We start from the raw sequence: 20,201 nt of genomic DNA on the forward strand, positions 1-20,201 counted from the left end.
ATCTGTACCCGTACCCATACCTAAGCCATGCTGCACAGAGACATAACTTGAAGCTTCTGGGCCCCAATGCAAAACCTGTAACAGGGCCCCCAACTATAATGCTTTATTCATAGTACTGGGCTCCCTATATGGAGAAGAGAGGCCTTATGGGCCCCCTAAGGCTCCTGGGCCCGGGTGCAACCGCATCCCCTGCACCCTCTATAGTTACGCCCTTGGTGTCAGGGCTGACTATTTCCCGGATATCAAGTGTGATTGGCTAACCGGACGCTCACTGTACAGAGATTATTTGTGCTGTGATTTTCTGCAATAGGCATGTTTTTGCGCATGTGTGTATGCGTATTGTACTGGGTTTTTTTTCGTGTGCATACCTTTAGCATCCGCACGTGCAAAGAAACACGCAACCATGCTCCTATTGACTTCAACAGGCATTAAGTTTTATTTAGCGTAATATATGCTATCCTCATGTGCCATCCACACGAAAATAGAACATGCTGTGTTTTATTTTTTTCGCATGACCAAAATGCTCACACCAAGCAAATCAATTGGTTCTGTTCACTGCGTATTGTGCGCGCAAATTTTACACACATAATACAAAGCGCAAACGCACTCGTGTGAATAAGCTCTTAGGGTGCCTTCACACCGGGCGGCATCTTCAACAACAACGTTGTGGAATATTCAGTATCAATTCAGCTGCAGACCGTATTTTGCATGAACCAGTCCAAAGAAGCTTTTTTTCCTACTGTTTAAACTTTGCGCTATTGTGCGGATAAGAAAAAAAAACCCAGAAAGATATATCCCGCCCCATCTCAGTACGCTACCACATACGTGAAACACTGTAATTGCGCAGGAAAAGGAACACATCTGGCACTCCTTGGACTAAATAGATATTTCAAAATACACCAATGTGCGCATAAAAAGCATTGCTGGTTCAGCAAAAATGCTGCGTCTGCAAATATGCCATTGTGACGCCATCGCGGATTATTCAGCATCGCTGTTAACATGCTAATTTTGATGCTAAATTGAAAACGGCAAAAGTTTGCCCACAATTCTGCATAAAAATCTGCATTTTCATGTGCCGATTTTAGTGCAGCGCTCCGGGATGGCATATTTTGCAACATTGTTGCAAACTATTCCATCCCATGTGAAAGCACCCTAAAGCTCCGCCCCCTCCCCCACCCCCCAAACTACAACCCTGTTTACCTCTGCCAGTATTTTCTGATTAAAAAGACCTCAACCCTACTGCTGAGTCCACTCCGGGTGAGAAAGTGTTAAATGTGCAAAATCCTGCAGCCAATAAATGGGATTATTCACAGCACAGTGACTATTCGAAAGTCACTTTAACTATTTCCTTTCCAGACTGCCCAGCCTGTTCTACAGCTTGCAAGTCTGCATGAGCCAGCCTGCTGTACGAGGCAGGACGTCCTCGGTCGCTTTGAATCCTGGGAGCTGCGGTGTCCACGTACATGCTGACGCGCCTGCCATCGTGCTGCTCAGGTATTGTATTTACAAACACTGCCATCCATTGTGTCAACCTATTGTTTCCTGGGTGGATGGATCAGCTATCAGAAGCTTTTACAGCTCCATCCAGAAAAGACACATAAATTCCTTGAACATTCTGTTGTCATATGTATCTATTTGCTCTGAAAGACCAGCAGCTGTCAGCCCATAAATTCAGGTCCACCAGAGATGTATAAATGAAGACGTGTCTTACGAAAAGTTGTCGAGGTTCTTTTCCAAAGGGTCTGGTTCCATATTTTTTAATACAATGTAATGAAAATTGGATTAGCCTTTTTTTAAGAGAACGAACTTCGTAAACAGCCCACGTTGGCTAGAAAATGGGACATAACGTTATAATATTTTTTTTTCTACCGCCAGAAAACATAGCAGAAAGATTGGCAAAGCCGTCCATTGTTAGCCAGCGCTGTATATTCTCTAAACCTAAATACTTTGTGTCTATTTTTCACTTGCTCCATTGTTTTATGATATATGAAAACAGGCACAATCTATGTGTCTATTCTGGCTCGGACGTTTCAGTTTACGCCAAGGTGCATAATTCTTGTCTGTTTTTTATTATATCAATCGATATTCTGCATAACAGCCTCGAAAAATGTGCTGCGGCCAAACATGCAAAGAAAAAAGCCCTCATGTTATGTCTATTGGATAATAAAGCAACCCCGCGGCTCTGCCAAAACCACTCACTTTTCATGTTTCACTTGTCACACACTAAAGGAGAAGTCTCCATCTTTTTTAGACATGATAATAAGACGCCCGGGTTAATGGTGTGTACAGGACTGGGCTTGGCATAGATGAAATGTACCGTAATGATGATGCAGAATATGGAAGCGCTTTGGAATGTGGCACCATTGCTGGGATTCTAGTTGATCCAGCGTCAAAAAAACAAACATTTCGCCTCGGTTCCAAGTAGATATTAGCGAAAGGTTACATAGCATGACAAAAATTCTTGGGTTTGACATTGCTTTGAATGTTGTTATATACTTGGGCACATGTGCGCATATTACAGAGCTGTAGTCACTTAATGTGCAGATGGTTGTGCTTCCGCGAGACACTTTATTCTCCCCTCGAAGTAACGCTTCTAGGGAGAATGCCTCCCTGATAAATCATATGTTGGAGCAAGCCACATTCAAAATTGGAAACACACAAAGCTAGTCTAGAAATCCATGGAATTCTATGAGCACTAGAGATGAGCGAGCATGCTCGCTAAGGGCAATTACTCGATCGAGCATTGCCCTTAGCGAGTACCTGCCCGCTCGGAAGAAAAGGTTCGGCTGCCGGCGGCGGGGGAGAGCGGGGTGGAACGGAGGGGAGATCTCTCTCTCCCTCTCCCCCCCTTCCCGCTCCCACTTGCTCACTGCCGCAACTCACCTCTCACCCGCGCCGGCAGCCGAACCTTTTCTTCCGAACGAGTAGGTACTCGCTAAGGACAATGCTCGATCGAGTAATTAGTGAGTATGCTCGCCCATCTCTAAGGAGCACAATAGAATCCTAGAATGGTAGAGTTGGAAGGGACCTCTAGGGTCATCTGGTCCAACCCCCTGCTCAATGCAGGATTAAGTACAGGTGCCTTCACACTAGCGATAAAATCGTGTTAGATTTGTGCTTTGCGAGACGCACAAATTTCACTGAAATATGAAACCCTTTCTTTTGAATGGGTTCATTCTCCCATTTGCAATGTTTTCCTGCATAGCACTGCGTTGCGATGTAGAAAACAAATCGCAGCATGTTCTTTCTTTTGGCGATATCACCCATTGTTTTCAAACTCTTGAATATCGCCTATTGTTTTGAAACCAATGGAAGAACATCACGATGTCACAGCCGCAGCAGGGGATTCCTTTAGCGATCTTCTCCCATTGATTGAAAACAGTAGGAGAACATAGTGATCTCCTGGCGCGGTGGTGACAGCCATGGCGGGGATGAAGGGAACCCCCGCAGTGATGCGAGGTTGTTTTCAAATTAAAACACCTCGCATCCAGGGGTTTCCACATGTTTTCAATGGAACAGAAGTAGTGAAATCAATGGGAGAAGATCGCTATCTCCTGCCACGGCATCCAGGGCTTTTCAGAAGCATTGCAAGGGGGATATCGGGTCGTGAATCACCGACGGATATCACTCTCGTCAGTGTGCAGGATTAACCAAATCAGTTCAGATATTTGTCCAGCCTTTGTTTGAACATTTCCATTGAAGGAAAACTCACCACCTCCTGTGGTAACCTGTTCCACTCATTGATCACCCTCACTGTCAGAAAGTTTTTTCTAATATCTAACCTGTGTCTCCTCCCTTTCAGTTTCATCCCATTGCTTCTAGTCTTTCCTTGTACAAATGAGAATAGGGCTACTCCCTCTGCACTGTGACAGCCCTTCAGATATTTGTAGACCGCTATTAAGTCTCCTCTCAGCCTTCTTTTTTTGCAAACTATACATTCCCAGATCATTTAACCGTTCCTCATAGTACATGATTTGCAGAACGCTCACTATCCTGGTAGCTCTTCTCTGAACTTGCTTCAGTTTGTCTATGTCTTTTTTAAAGTGGGGTGCCCAGAACTGGACACAATATTCCAGATAAGGTCTAACTAAGGAAGAGTAGAGGAGGATAATTACCTCACATGATCTAGACTCTATGTGTTTCCTAATACATCCCAGAATTGTGTTTGCCTTTTTGGCTACTGCATCACACTGTTGCCTCATGTTCCGTCTGCAATCTATTAATATACCCGTCTTTTTTACATGTGCTGCTGCTTTGCCCAATTCCTCCCATTCAGTATGTGTTTTTTTTTATTTTCTCTTGCCCAGATGTAGGACTTTCTCCCTGTTAAATACCATTGTGTTAGTTGCAACCCACTGTTCAAGCTTGTCTAGCTCTTTTCAAATCTTCTCTCTCTTCTCTGTTAGTTATTATCCTTCCTAGCTTTGTGTCAGTTTTTTGATCGATACTACAGACTTTATAAAGTGTCATTCACACAGCATTTGTGTACACACTGTGGGATTCCATCTGGGTGTGGATTTACAGGTACCAAAAACAGCATTGTGAAGGAATCCCCGGACAGAACCATTCACTGCCATTAGTAAAACGGAAGTCACTTTGGTGCTCGTTTAGGGTCCATTCACCATATTTAGAGTAAACAACAGAGTAGTGGACTTCACTATTGTATACTCCAAATACCGCAGTAATGGAGACCTTGTCAAATGGACACCTAAGTATGACTAATTACGGCGAATGATTCAGTTTGGGGGATCCATCACAATGCTGTTTTCAGCAATTGTGATGGAACCCCCAAATGCAATCCAACAGTGTGTAAAAAAAAAAAAACCCAGTGTGGGCTTATCTCCTTAGTGACAGGCCTACATGTTTTTAAAGTAAAGCAAGTGAATCTGCATCGCTACATTCTAGGACCCATAACAATTTTATTTTTCTGGCATTGGAGCTGTATGAGGAGTCTTTGTGTGAAGAGGTGTAGTTTTTATTGGTACCATTTTGAGGTGCATGTGATCTTTGGATTGCTTTTTATTGTGCTTTTTGGGAAGCAAAAAAAAAAAAATAGCAATTCTGCCATTTCTTTTTTATATTACTTTTGCGGCGTTCACCATGCGCAATAAATAACAAAATATTTTCATTGTTTGGGTCATTACAAATAGGTGGCAATATCTGTTATGTGTTGGTTTTTGAAACTTTTTAAAACATTTTTTATCGATTTAAAAGGTTTTTGTGGGATAAAATGTGTTTTTTTTTTTAATGGATTTTTTACTTTAAATGTAAACTTTCTTGCCTTTTTTTGGCATTGTCCCCTTTCCCGCCCCTTTTGGAGGTGAAGGAAGAGCTCTATAGGATTTTCCTTATTTTTTCTGCAGAAGATCTGCCTACAGGAATGGTATTATCAGTGCAGTTTGTACTTTAAGGTGAAGGTTGACCCTTTGACAGACAATCCCACCATCAATCTCCCTAGCTGGGCAGATTACCAGTACAGCCCTGCATATGAAAGATTTTCACTTCCTTCATATACTATACATGCTGGCTATCTTTAAGAGCACAATCCTTCTAGAAGAGCATTTTTCAATATAGAGGTTTCCCTGTATACTATGTGATCATCCCATCTATTTTCTGTGTTGATTGAATATTGTATGATTTGTACAATTCTGTACAATAAACAGCATTCAGATCAGAAATCATAAATGACAATATACATTTATAAAAATGAAGTGACAACATGCATGTGACTAAATGGCTGGCAGATATAGATCATGCGGGTTTACCATATCACAACAATCATCTTCATTTATATAGCGCATACATATTACACAGCACTTTACATCACTATCAAAGGAGGTTCTCCTGGGTTATGTTGGGGCCCTCTTCTAGGTTTGAGGATAAGGCTTAGCTGTTTCCGATGGTGCCTCATGGTTGCTGGCGGGTACCACCAATGGTTGGAAGGGACTTCTCTCCTCCCAGTGTGTTGACTCCAAAATCATCGCACGGGTAAGGGTGGTTTTACATGTATGTTGGAACCGTCAGTTAGAGGCCCTGTCACAGATCCGGCTCAAAATACCAGAAGAAAGATCGCTGCATGCAGGGCTTTTTCTTCCGCCCAGAAGCCGGACAGCTGGGCAGAAAGCGGGCGGACCCCATTATGGGCAATGGGATCCATCCAAGGCTATTCGGTTATGTTCAGAGATAGAGATTTAGTTGCAGGGACTACTCTTTCCTGCTTCCCAAACAGGAAAGCTGGATGACTAATGCAGATGCAAAAGCACCCTTATAGCCCCTGGGCCGTGCTGCAAAGTGGGTTTGATTACAAGGCTGAAGTGACAAGGACTTTCATGGAGTAATAAACAGTGAACCCGCCATGATGCTGAAGTGATATATACTAACAATCCAACAAGAAGTCTTCCAAGACATCGGAGGTGACAGCTTTTAAACGTTTCACAACAGTCGGTAATGGCTACAGTTCTTAACCCTCGTTATCGAGGGCAGTCCCTTATTAAGTTTGTAACAATCATCGGAGAAATCGGAGGCACTGGAGCATAAACAGTCCCACAAATAAACAAGCAGACTCAAGTCCATGTGTCATCCGCTTACCCGAGTAGGAAGTCATCCAGCAGCTCCTCTATATATCACTTTTGTGGGCAACTGATATATTCCCACTCACATGGGCAACTAATCAGAGTCCTTACAAGTCCCCAGCATTGATGATGTGATACAAGTGCTCGTGGTAGCAGTGGCAGAGCACGTGGGTAGTCACAGATGTCTGTCGTCCCCATTAGGGGATAACGCTGTACTTGCAAATCTTCTTCTTTAACTTCCCCTTACATGTCATAGACCAAACAGCTATAGGCCATGCCAGAGGGCTTGTTACAGCACCCAGCTGGCAGCCGCATTGTTGCTGCAACAACTTCTCGTGTGACCTACGCCACACATAGTGCAGTGCACATATTTATGGTGCCTACATGCCCCAGATGTCCTAGTAAGCTCAAGGACCTGTAATTATGCCCCACCCATTGCAACCCACCACAGCCAAGATTATTACACTCCATGGGGAGACTTAAAACAGTTACGTTACTAGACCACTAGGAGTCACACTCATACAACAAATGGCAGAAATACAACTGTAGTGGAGATGAGCGAGTATACTCGCCAAGGCACATTACTCGAGCGAGTAGTGCCTTAGTAGAGTATCTCCCCGCTCGTGTCTAAAGATTCAGGGGCCGGCGGGGGAGAGCGGGGAGTAACGGATGCGAGATCTCTCTCTCCCTCTCCCCCCCCCCCCGCTCCCCGCCGCAACTCACCTGTCACCGGCGCCGGCCCCCGAATCTTTTTAGAGGCAAGCGGGGAGATACTCGGCTAAGGCACTACTCGCTCAAGTAATGTGCCTTAGCGAGTATACTCGCTCATCTCTAAACTGTAGAAATGAGAGAATACAACAGACTGCGAGTCCCTTACTCACTAACCCATCTACATGCCATATCCCTTAAAGATACTTTCACCAACCTGTATGCTGTTGGAGTATGGGAAAAATCCTACAAAAACACAGGGAGAAAATACAAACTCCATGCAGATGTTGTACTCAGTTGGATTTGAACCCAGGACCCCAGCGCTGCAAGACAAAAGTGCTAACCACTGAGCCACCATATTACATATCTGTGTTGTAGGGGTGTATAATACAGCACCCATAGACCGCCATAGTCTCACACTGCACCGCTGATTTCACTGCATGCGGTACAGCAATGTATACTAACAGAGGCATGGGGTGCGGACATTCCAGTAGGCCCTAGGAGTTTGCATGATCTAACCTAATCAGACTGCAGCCCATGTGCCCATAATAACAATTCACTCTTCTGCCCATACTGGCCAAATATGCGAATTTTCTTTCTAGTAACGATGCTTTTTAATTGTAGCACATTTTCAGCATAGTATCTGGAGAATGTGAGCGTATTGTCTGCAAAGCCAAAGAATGCAGTGAAAGTTCTTTACTAGGTAAAAGAAATCTTTCAATTCTTAGAAATGACTTCTTGAACTGCTCAGAGCCAGCACATTTACGACAGATCAGTTCTCTATTACAGCTCTCTAGAAGATCTGAAGTTGGGAAAGCCACATCAATAGCCTTCCAGAAACTCAACTCTGACTTGAAGGCTTCATTCCAGTATTTTAGTCATATCTGGAAGATGTAAAGTTTCTGGTATGTATAGAAATGGAGACTTTTCATTTAGATTGGAAAAAATCCATATGAATGTTTTAACACGGATTTTAGCACATATGTTAAATATAGAGCAACGGGTTTGTCATCAGCTTTATTCATGCATTATGAAATAGACAATGAGAAGCCATCACATGGCTACTCCACAACTACATCTGTAGCCATATTTTGTCTTTGTATCTACCTAGAAAAAAATTGCTTTACTGTATGTAACACTGAATTCCTAATGTCTGGTACAAAATCTATACATAGGCCCATCTGTATGCCAGTGACATTTGGTGATACTAGTGTTGACCAAAAATACATAGTGAAACCCTGTTTCATATCAAACTTTACCAAAGTCACTACAATATTCTTCTTCTCCTCTTCCTTCTTCTTCTCATCCTCCTTCCACCTCCTTATTTTTCTCTTTCTTCCTCCTTCTTTTCCTCCTTCTCCTTCTCCTTCTTTTCCTCTTCTTTCCTCCTTCTTTTCTTCTTCCTTCCTCCTTTTCCACTTCCTTCCTTTGTCCTCCTTTTTCCTTGACCCTTCTTTTCCTCTTCTTTACTCTTTCTTCTTTTCTTCCTTCCTCCTTCTTTTCTTCCTTCTCCTCCCCCTCCTCTTCCTCCATTTCCTTCTACTGTGCAGTTGAAGTCTGCAGCCTGTCTCTCTAGCTAAGGTAGAGCTACAAAACCAATGAAATGCTATATAGTTCTCAATATTTAAAATGAAATCAATCTAAAGAGTATCCAAAGGCAGGGTCTAGTAGGATGATACAGATGTATTACAGTGTATTATAGCAGTGATTGCATGGTCAAATCTCCATGTGGCACTGAAAAAAAGTTAAAAAAAAACTGAAATACTTTTTCCCCAATTCAAATTACTTTATGTTAAAAAAGAAAAACAACATAATCAGCATTGTTTATTGACCCTGTCAAGATGTACAGGATGCATCAGTGTCACAGTGCAATAGCCATGACACAGAAAAAGGTCCAGGTTGGCGTCCTGACTTCAGCCAGGCACATGAGACAGTGGTGCTGGCACATATACTATTTAGCATTCAATGCTGACCAGTCCATTTCCATCTGTTGGTCTGTGGTCTCATTGGTCAGTGGGGAAATAGTGGCCCCAGCCGGCCAATTAGCCACTAGTATATATATTCTCACCTATCCTCTCAGAGGGTGTCAGTTATTCTTTTCATGGAGGAGTTCTGGTCCTCTGGTGTCGTCTGTACCTCAGATAAGTCCCTGGTGTTTATGCTCATAATCTGGTCTTGTATTTAGTGCTGTTGTTATTTTTGATATTTACATCTATCAATTGTTACCCCCTTTCTATCTAGGAACAGTCTAGGCAGCCTCAAGGTTCTGGAAGTGGGGCTGCCCTCGTCAGCGCGATCGCCCTGCTCGCAGGGTTTTCTCATATTAGTGTAATAGGGTGAGATTTCCCTTTCTGTCTTTTTAGTTCTGTTTTATATGGTTTTGCTCTCTGAGTTATTACTAGTGTGTATATTCATCCTGTTGGACAACTATTAAGTCGGATCTGGAAGAGGTGTTTTGGCGTCCGGCTCAGACTTAACAGACCTGAACTCTAAAATCATCATGTTATTGAACCCACTGGTGAATGCTGTATAAAAAAAAGAGAAAAAGCCATGCCAGAATTGCTGTTCTTTTTTTCATCCTGCATTCCCCAAAAAATAAAGTGATCTGAAAGTTAATACAAATGAAAATGTCAACTCATTGCACAAAAAACAAGCTCTCATACAGCGTCATTGCCTAAGCAATAAAAAAAGATATGGCTCACAGCATACGGCAACACAAAAACAAAATGCTTTAAAGGGGTTGCCCAGATGCAAACTATTGATAGCCTATCTTCAGGATAGGCCACCAACATTAGATCAGCTGGGGTCTGTCGGACCAATAGACTTGTGCATTGAGCTTATTTCTGCAGGAAACAGACAACACCATTCTCACTGCAATGGCTTGGCTTGTTATTGCAAAGCCCAATTGAACTGAATGGACTGCAATACCAAGCCTGGCCACTACAGTGAAAACGGAGCTGTCTGCTTTCTGCAGAAATCAGCTCAGTGTATGGATGCAACGGCCAAACAAACAGCTAATCAGCGGGCAGCACCTCACTGATCTACTATTGATGGCCTATCCTACGGATAAGCTTGAATAGTTTACAACTGGACAATCCCTTCTAAAAAAAAGTATTATCATTGTGCAAAGGTAATAAAACATAAAAGGAACTCAATTTAGCATAGCGTAACCTGTTGCTTAGTGTATATACTGCATGGTGAACACAGTGAAAACAAAAACCAAAATGACAAGACCTAAAAAAAATGACATAATTGCTGTTATTTCTGCCCCCCACTTTAAATAGACCAATAAAACTTTTTTATGCATTATACGTACCCAAAAATAATAATATTAAAAACTACAACTCAACCCTCTAAAAACAAGCTCTCAGGTGTCAATGGAAAAAACATCACAGCTTTGGACAGACAGGGATGAGAAAGCAAAACAAATTACTGCCTCCTGAAGGCCAAAATAGTTAACATGTATGTCGTACGAAATGACTCCCGCTAGTAAAGAGAAAAAGTCTGGTAATTATATTATACTAGGTAACGGCTCATAATCCAGTTCCCTATTATAAAATGTAAAGTGGATCCAAACTGGAGCCTCCTTCAGATTTGAGTACTGTAAACCATGCACCTGTTCTCCACTAGAGGGAGTATTCCCACTTCTCCTGCCATGCAGACACAACAGCTGGCGGTGTTAAATAGGAGAACAGAGCCATAGGATTATTTAATATGCGGATTAGTTGGTCAATTTAGAGCTCACTTTTACTATACATGAGCTGTGAGTGATTGAATGCTTATTTAATCATTTCTAAGGAGACTTCGAAAGAACATTTTTACAGAAAGCCGTATTTTTCTTCTTTTTTTTTTTTTTCTAAGAGACCGCACCTTTGGCAAATATGCAAATACAGCATTGTTGCCAGGACTGAGCTGCAGCCACCAACAGTCACTTTGAAGGCTTTTCACATTTTTGTTGTAGTGAAAATGTCCAAATTCCATTTGAAATGAGGAGAATGTTCTGCATTAGTGCAGCTGACACGAAGGGGCTGGGATGAGGGAGTTATTCATGGACCATGCTTTAATATAATAATGTTTGCTCATGCTCTCAGGAAAATGTGAAGATTATAAATCCGCGTCCAGTTTATTCAGATTCATAACTGGAAAGCAAAGCACTATTAATGAGCTCTGTGGCCTGAGAACAGGTTGTAAATGTGTAATGGTCATATGCTGCTGTACTCGGCTCAAGAAGGAATATACTGAGTCACATTGATGAGGTTGTCCAAGGAAGGATGGACGTTAGTATAATAAAATATAGTGTACTTAGCCCGCCATTTCTTCTAGTGAACAGTTGGTAATTCTGGCATTAACTGAAACATGGCAGCGCACACAGTAATATGGCTTTCCATATAACAATGTCAGGTTATGGACAAAAGAAATGAACTATTTGTATAGATAGTGCCTGGTCAGGGGAAAATTAAGTCTATGGCTGCACTTAAAGGGGTCTTCTCATCCTTTCTCAGGTTGCAGCCACCCCTGCTATCAACTAAGGGCTTGTTCACATGAACAAGGAACTTGCGCAAGTTGTGTGCGACGCACACAAAACTCATACAAATATGAAATCTATTCTTTTGGATGGATCTATTTACATGAGCGTTGCTGTGAGGAAAAAGCTCACAGCATGTTCTATTTTTGGGTGCTGCTTTTCCTTTGATATATACTCACCTCTCCTGCAGCCCTCTTCACTCTTGGGCAGGGGGTAGCAGTTGGAGGCACAATTGCACCCCACTCATAAGCTAGGGGGGCCCAAGGGCCCCCCTTCAGCACTAACATCACTGGGCTTCCCTCCAGAGATATTGCAGATTTTTTTTATCCTCTTTTACAATTTATGACTTCGAGTGACCGTAATAAATGTAATTAACAACGACGGGCTGATTTCCATAGCTGCACTTCCCTATTTCTCAGCCTGATATCGTGTGACTGTAGCCTGATTGACAGCCTTTGCAATGGCTCTCCGGCCTGGCTTATAAAACAAGGTCCAGAATAGGGGATCTCCATATGTCCAAATAGGTCTTACGGAAAAGGGTTGTCCAGATGAGTCAACCCATCTAAAGGGGTATTCCCAAGATTGACTTTTAGCACCTATCCACAGGATAGGAGAGGTGGAGGTCACCTCTTCCTGATGTACAGGTGACAAATGTCCACACTGGATGACAACTATGGAGACAGTGTATGAGCATACTCAGCTGTTTCCATATGGCCGAATGCACACGGGCATGCACGGATTCTGCCCCGCGTCCTGCCTTTCTTGATCTTCATCTGTACACGGCTCGCCATCGGACATGCACGGTACAGACTTTTTTTTTAAACTCCTGCTTTTCCTGCGGAATCCACGGTCCATTTGCAATGTCAATTGCGGGCGGGCTGCAGATCAGATGGCTTCCATTGACAAGCCGTCCGTGCGGGAATTTCAGGAAAATGGAGCATGCTATGATTTTTCGTCCGCGAACGGAAACCATAATTGGTTTCCTCTCGTGTGCATGAAGAATTCTTTTTCCATAGCATGCTATAGAGGGTTATTGCTGCAGAACCAGGAGGCGTTATGGATAGTGACCATTCGTACATCGATATTGTACAGTTATTATTTACCCTACTAACAAATTCAGCTCACAAAAACTTTTCTGTTAAGTACTAATTCTCCTTTTTCAGATAACTTTTTATCAGAAGTCTATGAGGACAAGAGTAGCGCATCAACTGAAAATCTACAAACATGGCCGACTGCGGTAAACGGCTACAACAAGTCCGGGATGTAATTACTGCCGCTCACAAAAGCTGTTCCGTCTCGGAAAAGCTACAGTTTTACGACCAGTGGGCCGCGCAGTATGAAAAGGTAAGAGGCTGGGTGTTGCTCTCCATGTTCCATAATGAAATATGACATTGGCCCTAGCTTCCAGCCAACATGGGACCCTAAACTTAGGTCACTGTAGTATATATCATCAAGGCAAACTAAACACACAGGGAAAAACCACGTTATTGTATATAGGACAGAATTCCCATAAATTATACAGCACCAGACAAAGAAGTTTGGAGACCGACTGCAAGTATGTTTCTCATGATCTTTAAGACATTTTAATCTAAAGACTTATGCTTCAGAGAAAGTAAACGAAGAAATTCTTTATTCAATGCAATATTCGAGGTGGGGAATGTTGGCTCTGTGAACGTGACCATATAAGTATTACAGATCTGTCCATGAGCCGTATATTTAGTGCTAATCAATAAAGCCTTTCCCAAATCATGGACTTAAATTGCACTCTTGGTTAGAAGGCCATCTGGTTGTACTTGGCCATAATATGGCTATAGCTATAAAGAATATCAAGGGCTTTCCATATCAAGCAGTATACATTTATTGGAGTGACCCGCCTGAGAAATAACTTATTATCTACACCCTACAATAGAGACCAAATACAGGGCGGCTCGAAGAGAATGGTGCAAAAGTAAGGCCTCTTTCAAAAGGCGCGTTTTATGTATTTTTGCTGCAATATCGCGATTTTGTGGCGCTACAAAGTCATGCAACTTTGTAGCTATCTTTTGTCAGGATTTTCAGGGGATTTTGAAATATAAGCTCTACTCTGAAAATAAGCCCTAACTGTATTACATAAAAAACAATCCATCAACTAACAGGTGCTGTCGGCTCCGCCGCACCTCTCCTCTGCAGCTCCGGTACTTGTCTTTATTTTTTTGCCAGCGCTTCCTAGTGAGGAGTTTCAAAAATCCCACCTCCAGGTTCTCGAGCGCCGCGGCTCAGCCAATCACTGCAGCGCTCAATGAACCAATCACAGCCATTCAATGCGATAATAGCACAAAAACAGAACAAGGTGCAATTTTTTTTGTCTCTCAGCATCACTGCCAGAGAGAAATAGACTATGGTAATATACCCATTACGAATGGTAGGTTGCATTTTCATGCATCTCGCAACACATAGAATTTGCACAATTTTTTCACCCATGTAAATGCACCCTAAGATGCAATTAAAGACTTGAAGAATTCTTCTATCTTTTCTTGTCATTCTGGCTGCAGCGCCACCTATTGAGAGGCAGCATTCCTGCAAGTCAATGTCAGATGTTTTATTAATAATAATAATAATAATAATCTTTATTTATATAGCGCCAACATATTCCGCAGCCCTTAAACAAGCCTTATAACAATGGCTGGGAATTGTGAGCCAAAGCCAGAATAACCGCGTACAGTTAGCGGTTCTAATGCTTGTTTAAAAAGTTTAAAATTGACTTGCAGGAATGCTGCCTCCCAATAGGTGGCGCTGCGGAGGTATTGTTCCATCTTTTTATTTGCATATTTCCCAGAGGAGCATGGATGGCCTTATAAGTCTCCTTACACCTTCTAGGTACTGTCCCTAAGGAAAAACGATACCCTTCCTGACCAACATCTATAGGCCTCTCACTAGCCAAGCCTGATACCTGCTGCTCACTGTTGAGGGGTAATCACCCTGAAACAGCTGTCCGTGTATGGTTATTATGGCTTTGGCTCACAATTTCCAGTCATTGTTACAAAGATTGCTTAAAAAGTCTGATATTGACTAAAAGAAATGCTGCCTTCCAACAGGTGGCGCTGCATAGATATTGTTCCATCTTAGCTTGAAACTGCACACTGCAGGAACGGCACCCAGGAGCTAAAAGCTCATCGGCCCAGGTGCAAATGTTCAGCTTGGGCCCCCACATGCCCCGTGCAGCTACACATACATTTTATATATTGAACAGCATATTTTAAAGAACATTTATAACAGGACTGGTAAATGACAGGAGTTGTCTCCTCTTTAAGAGCTGGAAAGGGCTCCTGTAAGTTGCAGGCTGTAAACCTATCTCTGCAGCGCCACATATTGGATGGCAGCATTTCTGCAATTCAATGTCAGATCCTTTATACAGGTCTTTATAACAATGATTGGGAATTGAAGACCAAAAGCCAGAATCCATACACAAACAGCTGTTTCGGGGTGTTTGTCCCTCATCAGTGTACAGTAGGAACTTGGCTTGGGGACATGTGCTCCTCACAGAGAGGTGAAGCAGGGAGGACAATTAGGAGTTTAAGGGTGCTACATTACACACTGAGGGATTTCTGACAGACAACAGCTTAAGTGCCTTCTGTAAGGACAAGAAGAGGGCAGCACATTGTCTGTCATTTGTCATGTGAGTCTTCCACATAAGGAAGTGCCGTCTATGGAAAGCAGCCTGTCATTATATATTACATACACTCTAAGGCCAGCGTCACCAGAGCATAAGTGCATTTACACGTGCATTTGCGCTGCATTGTGATTTATTGTACTTGCTGCATGCACAAATCGTGCACACTTGCACAAGCCGAAAAAAATATACATGCATGCTTCCATTCATGGAAATGAGCAATTAAGTTAAATAGTTCAATATGTGCTATTTTTGTGTGCAAATGTGCAGGAAAATAGAGCATGCTGCGTATTGTTTTGTGCAAATTAAATGCAAATACGCAATGCACGATGCATAAAAATGTGGTGCAAATACGAATATGCTTGTGAGAATCCGATCTTATAACCACAGTGATGTCACAGTACAAGAGATAATAATAGTGATGTTAGAGTAGAGGGTTAATAAACAGTGATGTCACAGTACAGAGATTATAACCACAGTGATGTCACAGTGCAGGAATAATAAAAGCAGTACAGGGATAATAAACACAGTGATGTCATAGTACAGGGATAATAAACGCAGTGATGTCACAGTGCAAGGATATTAACATTGCTATTACTCCACTAATTTGCACATTTACTTCATTTGTATTTTGTCCATTTAAGGATGTCTCCGTATTGGAATATGAAGCTCCACATTTAGCGGCGCTGGCGTTGGCCTCGGTGTGTCGGCTGAATCGAGAGTCGAAGCTTGTGCTAGATGTAGCTTGTGGAACTGGCCGTGCAGCTGAGGAAGTATGTACATGTTACCTGCAATGCATACTACAGCCACCAGGGTGCAGTAGTGCTGCTGTTACTGCTGTACAGTTCTCACCAGACTCTATTATAGGAGGTCCTGTACAACATTGAAAATATTGTTTAGAGTATCTTTACAAAAGTTACTACAAGTAAAGAAGGTGGAAAGTAATCACAATACAATTGTATCATTGATTAATGAGCATTAATTTGTGCGATTGTATAGGATATCCGCACATTTATATGTATGTGGTCTCCAGCACACTAGAGTGTTCGGGGACATGTATGGTCCGTGTAATTCTGCAAACGGCCCCATTATAGACCTATAAGGGTATACATACAAATGTTACACAGACTTATATTCTGCATGAAGAACTCATGACGCGTCCTATTTGTGTCCGCTTTACGAACAAGAAGTAGCACATGCAATGCATATCCGCGTGTTGTGTCCGTGTATCAGACAGAACACAGACTGGTATCCCAGTGCTGTCCCATGCAAGATGTGTCCTCTCAGGCGTACCTCGCCCATACGGCTAAGCCTACACTGTGTATACTGTATATACTCTCCAACCGCTCCATTCTACCAATAATAACGGTCATTTAGTGGTGATCACATCTCATGGATATCACATTTTTCACTGGATGTACGCAAGTTGGGGAATAGGATTTTGGCGCCAATATATGTCAAACCCGCATGTGTTACAACTGGATGTTGCAGAGGATTTGGGTGCAGGTTAGATACATGATTCCAGCTTTCATTTCAAGGAGTGAAACCTGCAGTGACAACCCGCAGCCCAGGCTGACAGGCTGAGAATTAAAAGGCAGCATTAGGGCTTAGTCAGACGGGCGTTTTTTGCCGCGATTTGCGCATGCGCATGCGTCCGGCGATTTTTTAAAACCATTGCTTCGCAATGGTATCGGACACATGAGCGCTTTTTATGCGCTCGTCCGAAAAATTATAGAACAAAAAATCGCAGATCGCACCTATCTGCGATCTGCGATTCCTGTTCGCTTCTGTATATGCGCTCAATGGGGCCGGCGGCAGCAGCGCCGACCCCATTGAGAACATATAGAAGACAAATCATTCTTCTCTGCCACAGCTGTAACAGCTGTGGCAGAGAAGAACGATGTTTGCCCATTGAATTCAATGGAGCGGCAATACAGCCGCTCCATTGAAAGCAATGGGCTGCCGGCGTGCGCGGGGTTAATTGTCGGGAAGGGCTTAAATATATAAACCCTTCCCTGCAATTCATGCTAAAATGTGTTAAAATAAAAAAAAATTGTATACTCACCTTTCCGCTGCAGCCGGAGTCCAGCAGCGGCCGCTGTCAGTTCTCCTGAACTGCTTCTCGGCACTATTCAGCCGGCGGGGCTTTAAAATCCCCGCCTGCTGAATGATCTGCTCTGATTGGTCACAGCCTGACCAATCAGAGGCCGGTTTCACTCACACACCCATTCATGAATTCATGAATGGGTGAGTGACTGCTGCCTCTCAGCGCTGAGCCAATCAGGGGCAGGTCTGACTCACATCCATTCATGAATTCATGAATGGGTGTGAGTGAGGCATGCCTCTGATTGGCTCAGCGCTGAGCCAATCAGGGGGCAGGTCTGACTCACACCCCCTTCACACCCACTGCAGGACGGCTGCCCGGAGCTGCAGGCAGAAGGTGAGAATGCAATTTTTTTTTATTTTAACACATTTTAGGATGGATTGCAGGTAAGGGCTTATATATTTAAGCCCTTACCGACAATTCATCCCGGGCTCGCCCGCAGCGCATTGCTTTCAATGGAGACGGCTGTATTGCCGTCTCCATTGAATGCAATGCGCTGGACAGCTCCGGCCCGTTTCTAATGAAACGCGGCTAGGAGCAAATTTTCGGGCGATTTGCGGGCGACTTGCGCGCACCGGTCACGCGATTTGCGGATGCGCATCCGTCATGCGATCCGCAAATCGCGGCAAAAAACGCCCGTCTGACTAAGGCCTCACAGTCAATTTAGGGCTCCTTCAGACGAGCGTATTCCAAAATACGCTCGGTCTTGCGCAACTTTTCTGTGCAGAGAATGAATGTTCTTTGCACGTGTGCCTGAACAAATACTGTGCATATCTGTGCAGGAACCGCCAGTTCACAGGAGTTGGGGGAAGCACCACAAATTAAATGACTATTAAGCCAAACGAGCTGCCCATGTTCGCGGGTATGCCTACGTATTTTGCGCACCTTCCATAGACCTCTAAAGTCCTCTTTGGTGCCCAAATAGGCACAAAATTGAGCAGGTCCAACTTTTTTTGCGCCTGCAAGAACCGTGCATACGAAAAAAGAAATGAGAATGAAATCAATAAGTTCTATTCTCCGCGTTTTGCAAGTGGGATTTTTCCGTGCACAAAAACGTGTAAAAACATACACTTGCGACGTCAATCCTCAGGCTCCAGTCATATAGGGGAGTTTGGTTGCAATAAAAACTGCACCAAAAAGTGCATTTGCAGAACTGTGTGCGTTTTGTTTTTTTTGCCACATTTTACTACAAACATAGTAAAATCACTAGAGATGAGCGAGCACGCTCGTGTAAGGCTGATGCTCAAGCGAGCAGCAGTCTTGTCGAGTAACTGATTACTAGAGATGAGCGAACGTACTCGACCGAGCTTGATACTCGTTCGAGTATTAACGTGTTCGAGATGCTCGTTACTAGAGGCGAGCACCACGCGATGTTCGAGTTACTTTCACTTTCATCTCTGAGACGTTAGCGCGCTTTTCTGGTCAATAGAAAGACAGGGAAGGCATTACAACTTCCTCCTGTGATGTTCCAGCCCTATACCACCCCCCTGCAGTGAGTGGCTGGCGAGATCAGGTGTCACCCGAGTATATAAATCAGCCCGTCCCGCGGCTCGCCACAGATGCATTCTGACATAGCTGAGGGAAAGTGCTGCTGATGCCGGAGCTGCTATAGGGAGAGTGTTAGGATTGATTTTAGGCTTCAAGAACCCCAACAGTTCTTCTTAGGGCCACATCTGACTGTGTGCAGTACTGTTGAGGCTGCTTTTTGCAGTGTTGCACATTTTTTTTTTGGTATATCGGCCGTGCAGAGCATTGCGTCCTCAGTCTGCAGTAATTTTACATAGTATAGGGCCAGTAGTGCTGAGGCAGGGACAGTGAAAAAGGTGAAAGACATATACTGTCTATATAGGCAGTGGGCTTTTCCAAAAGAATTTGGGACAGAAAATCTATTTGGGCTGCCTGTGACCGTCCTGAGTGTACTGCGTCTCTGCTGGGGGTAGTAGTCCTAATTAATACGCAGCCAGCTAAGTGTTACCGCAGGCTTACACAAAATTCTTTCCTGGCTCTGCTGTGCGTTCCGTAAGCGAAGTCAGCCTCCAACCACAGGCCAATAAGCTGCATATTTAATTACAGCGTTCTGTTTCTGCACTACTGGTAATACACCATGCTGAGGGGTAGGGGTAGGCCTAGAGGACGTGGACGCAGGCGATGACGCGGAGGCCCAAGTCAGGGTGTGGGCACAGGCCGAGCTCCTGATCCAGGTGTATCGCAGCCGACTGCTGCGGGATTAGGAGAGAGGCACGTTTCTGGCGTCCCAAGATTAATCTCACAATTAATGGGTCCACGCGGTAGACCTTTATTAGAAAATGAGCAGTGTGAGCAGGTCCTGTCGTGGATGGCAGAAAGTGCATCCTGCAATCTATCGACCACCCAGAGTTCAGCGCCGTCCACTGCTGCAACTCTGAATCCTCTGGCTGCTGCTCCTCCTTCCTCCCAGCCTCCTCACTCCATTACAATGACACATTCTGAGGAGCAGGCAGACTCCCAGGAACTGTTCTCGGGCCCCTGCCCAGAATGGGCAGCAATGGTTCCTCTCCCACCGGAGGAGTTTGTCGTGACCGATGCCCAACCTTTGGAAAGTTCCCGGGGTCCGGGGGATGAGGCTGGGGACTTCCGGCAACTGTCTCAAGAGCTATCAATGGG

General features: G+C 43.7%; 1 protein-coding gene across 4 annotated transcripts in view; it reads left to right on the forward strand.

Annotated features, from left to right (window-relative positions):
- The first annotated feature begins 1,418 nt into the window (after positions 1-1,418).
- The window catches only part of METTL27 (methyltransferase like 27), a 44,823-nt gene continuing 26,040 nt past the window's right edge, over positions 1,419-20,201 (forward strand). Inside the window, exons 1-6 of one of the 4 annotated variants that reach the window (XM_066599771.1) lie at positions 1,419-1,494; positions 7,905-7,983; positions 8,070-8,185; positions 9,522-9,616; positions 12,969-13,149; positions 16,099-16,227. In XM_066599771.1, coding sequence (XP_066455868.1) covers positions 13,030-13,149; positions 16,099-16,227 — 249 coding nt within the window. In that variant the 5' untranslated portion in view covers positions 1,419-1,494; positions 7,905-7,983; positions 8,070-8,185; positions 9,522-9,616; positions 12,969-13,029. The remainder of the gene's footprint in view (positions 1,495-7,904; positions 7,984-8,069; positions 8,186-9,521; positions 9,617-12,968; positions 13,150-16,098; positions 16,228-20,201) is intronic. The other 3 variants (XM_066599768.1, XM_066599770.1, XM_066599769.1) reach the window with 3 other exon arrangements.

Source organism: Eleutherodactylus coqui, chromosome 4, assembly GCF_035609145.1.
Source record: "Eleutherodactylus coqui strain aEleCoq1 chromosome 4, aEleCoq1.hap1, whole genome shotgun sequence".
NCBI classification, from domain to species: domain Eukaryota; kingdom Metazoa; phylum Chordata; class Amphibia; order Anura; family Eleutherodactylidae; genus Eleutherodactylus; species Eleutherodactylus coqui.